This window comes from Myotis lucifugus, unplaced genomic scaffold, assembly GCF_000147115.1.
Source record: "Myotis lucifugus unplaced genomic scaffold, Myoluc2.0 scaffold_1753, whole genome shotgun sequence".
Lineage (NCBI taxonomy): Eukaryota > Metazoa > Chordata > Mammalia > Chiroptera > Vespertilionidae > Myotis > Myotis lucifugus.
The window spans coordinates 14,016-16,801 of NW_005872801.1; the positions used below are offsets into that span (position 1 = coordinate 14,016).

The 2,786-nt window shown below is 65.3% G+C and overlaps 1 protein-coding gene across 1 annotated transcript in view; it reads left to right on the plus strand.

The window, feature by feature from the left end:
• Positions 1–934: 934 nt before the first annotated feature.
• Positions 935–2,786, plus strand: part of KCNQ2 (potassium voltage-gated channel subfamily Q member 2) — a 26,534-nt gene continuing 24,682 nt past the window's right edge. The window contains exons 1-4 of the mRNA XM_023748741.1: positions 935–963; positions 1,048–1,138; positions 1,631–1,757; positions 2,047–2,226. Coding sequence (XP_023604509.1) covers positions 935–963; positions 1,048–1,138; positions 1,631–1,757; positions 2,047–2,226 — 427 coding nt within the window. The remainder of the gene's footprint in view (positions 964–1,047; positions 1,139–1,630; positions 1,758–2,046; positions 2,227–2,786) is intronic.

A 2,786-nucleotide genomic window follows, 5' to 3' on the forward strand; every position in this document is an offset into this window, starting at 1 on the left:
GTGGGGCCCTGGAGCAGGCCCTCAGCCACCACGGACTCTGCTCCCTGAGACCCCACCCCACCCACCCTGCCTGTTCTGGCGGGTCCTCTGGATGCTCAGGGTGCTCTGGGTCCTCTGGGGGCTCTGGGGGCTCTGGCTGGGGCTCTGGGGGCTCTGGGGGCTCTGGCTGGGGCTCTGGGGGCTCTGGGGGCTCTGGCTGGGGCTCTGGGGGCTCTGGGGGCTCTGGCTGGGGCTCTGGGGGCTCTGGGGGCTCTGGCTGGGGCTCTGGGGGCTCTGGGTCCTCTGGTGGCTCTGGGGGCTCTGGCTGGGGCTCTGGAGGCTCTGGATGGGGCTCTGGGGGCTCTGGGTCCTCTGGGGGCTCTGGGTCCTCTGGGTCCTCTGGGTCCTCTGGGGGCTCTGGAGACTCTGAGGACTCTAGAGAGCTCTGGGTCCTCTGGGGGATCTGGTCCTCCGGGTCCTCTGGGTCCTCAGGGTGCTCTGGGTCCTCTGGGGGCTCTGGGTCCTCTGGGGGCTCTGGGGGCTCTGAGGGCTCTGGCTGGGGCTCTGGGTGGCACTTTGGATGGGCCTTGGCATCCACGCTGCCTGCACAATGGCTCCCGATGCCTGTTAGTCAGGAGCTGACAGCACAGCCAGCACACGGAAGTCTGTGGATGGGACCCCCACCAGGGCACCGGGTCACACAGGAAGGGCCGCCCGCAGGAACACAGGCAAGGGTTCTGGGCTGGCTGTGCGTGAAGGTCGGTATTAACAGGAAGACAGAAGAGTTTCTGCCTCAGAGCTGAGGAAGGACACGTGAATGAGGAAGCGTGGTGTTTCGGAACGCAGCCAGCATCGCGAGGCCAGTGGGCGTCTGGCTGCGGTTCTTACGTGTCCAGGAAGCTGGGCCTGTCCCCTTTTACTCTGAGTTTTGGGGCTGACCAGGCAGATGAGGGGCATGGGCGAGAGTGTGGGAGGGGTCCTGGGGCTACTCTGGGCTTCTGTTTTGTGTCCTGGCTCACGGGCTCCTTCGCCGCCTCGGCTGGGCTGACGGCGCCTCCCTGGTCCCAGGTTCCTGCTGGTCTTCTCCTGCCTCGTGCTTTCCGTGTTCTCAACCATCAAAGAGTACGAGAAGAGCTCGGAGGGTGCGCTCTACATCCTGGTGAGCCCGCGGGGGAGGGGCTGGCCTCGGACAAGGCGTCCCACCTGCCTCTCCCCCACACCCCAGCCCCCAGTTATGCCCCAGCCTGACCCGGCCTGGTCCCCACCCTGTGTCATCACAGCGCCTGACAACCCCCATTGCCCCTACCATCGGTTCTCATAGATCCCGAGGACCCACCTGGCGCCCTCCACCGCGGAGACGTGGGTGTGCCCCGGTAGACGTGGGTGCGGGTAGGGCGGGGGCTGTGATGCTCACGGCAATCCCATGAGGGCCAGAGGCGGACGCTATGGCAACCACTGTAATTTCGGTGCCGCTGTGAGTGACAGAGGGGCCTCCCCGGTCCAGAATGCACCTCTGAGGAGCCCTCCCACCCCAGCCCTCCCCTGGGGCTGCCCCAGGCTTCGGGGAGGACCCTAATGACACCAGCTCAGCCAGGCCTCCCCAGCCGCTGCCGTAGTCCCTGCAGTGGCTCAGCTGCGGCTTCCCCTGCAGGAAATTGTGACCATCGTGGTGTTTGGCGTGGAGTATTTTGTGCGGATCTGGGCCGCGGGCTGCTGCTGCCGGTACCGCGGCTGGAGAGGGCGGCTCAAGTTCGCCCGGAAGCCCTTCTGCGTGATCGGTGAGGCCTGGTGGGGATGCAGGATGGACACAGGCTCTGGAAAGAGTGGGGAAGCCAGGAGAGACTGCAGAATGCTCCGCCCTCTTGGCATCAGAGGTCGTGGTTAATGTGGCCTGAAAGGCAGGGGCGCAGGGCAGCTGTGCCCAGGGCAGGACTGGTGGATGATAGTCAGTCTCCACACTGGGTGGGTGCTCTGCATGCACCCCTGTCCATCTGTCCATCTTCCTGGAACCCAGGTGGAGGGTCCTGTCCCCCACGCACAGCTGCCTCGAGCTCCCCCTCTCCGCAGACATCATGGTGCTCATTGCCTCCATCGCCGTGCTGGCCGCCGGCTCCCAAGGCAACGTCTTTGCCACGTCTGCGCTCCGGAGCCTGCGCTTCCTGCAGATCCTCAGGATGATCCGCATGGACCGGCGCGGCGGCACCTGGAAGCTCCTAGGCTCTGTGGTCTACGCCCATAGCAAGGTGAGCCGGCCTTAGCGGAGGCTGCAAGGGCTGGCTGGACAGAGCCCAGGAATTCTGGCCAGCTTTCCCGCACAGTCCCCAGCCCGTTTGGCCCTGTATGAAGCCACTGGCCCCGAGGTTGGATGGGAGTGCTGGGATCGATACCCGTCACTGCCCATTTAGGCTGCAGCTGGTGGTGGCCGCTGGCAGTGGGACCCTTAAGGTGGCTGCAGCTGCGTCCCAGCCAAAGCCTCTTCCCACGTTCTAGGGAGCTACCAGGAGGCCCAGACCCTGCCCTGCCTGGCTGTGCCTCCCTGGTGTGGGTCGGCTCCATTGCGGTGCTGGCCGCCAGCTCCCAAGGTCCCATGTCCCCCTACCCACTCTCCCTCCTGTCTGAGCCCTGAGGTGGGGGCTTGTTCAGCAGGAACAAGGGTGTTGGTCCCTCAAGGTGCTGAGGTGCTGGACCCCTCAAGGGTGGCAGGCAGTCAGGTGTCTCCCCAGGCTCAGGGAAGTTGAGGTAGGGTGTCAGGTTCCAACATTCTTGCCTGATGGCCTGTCGGCTGCTTGGGACACTCCCAAATCTGC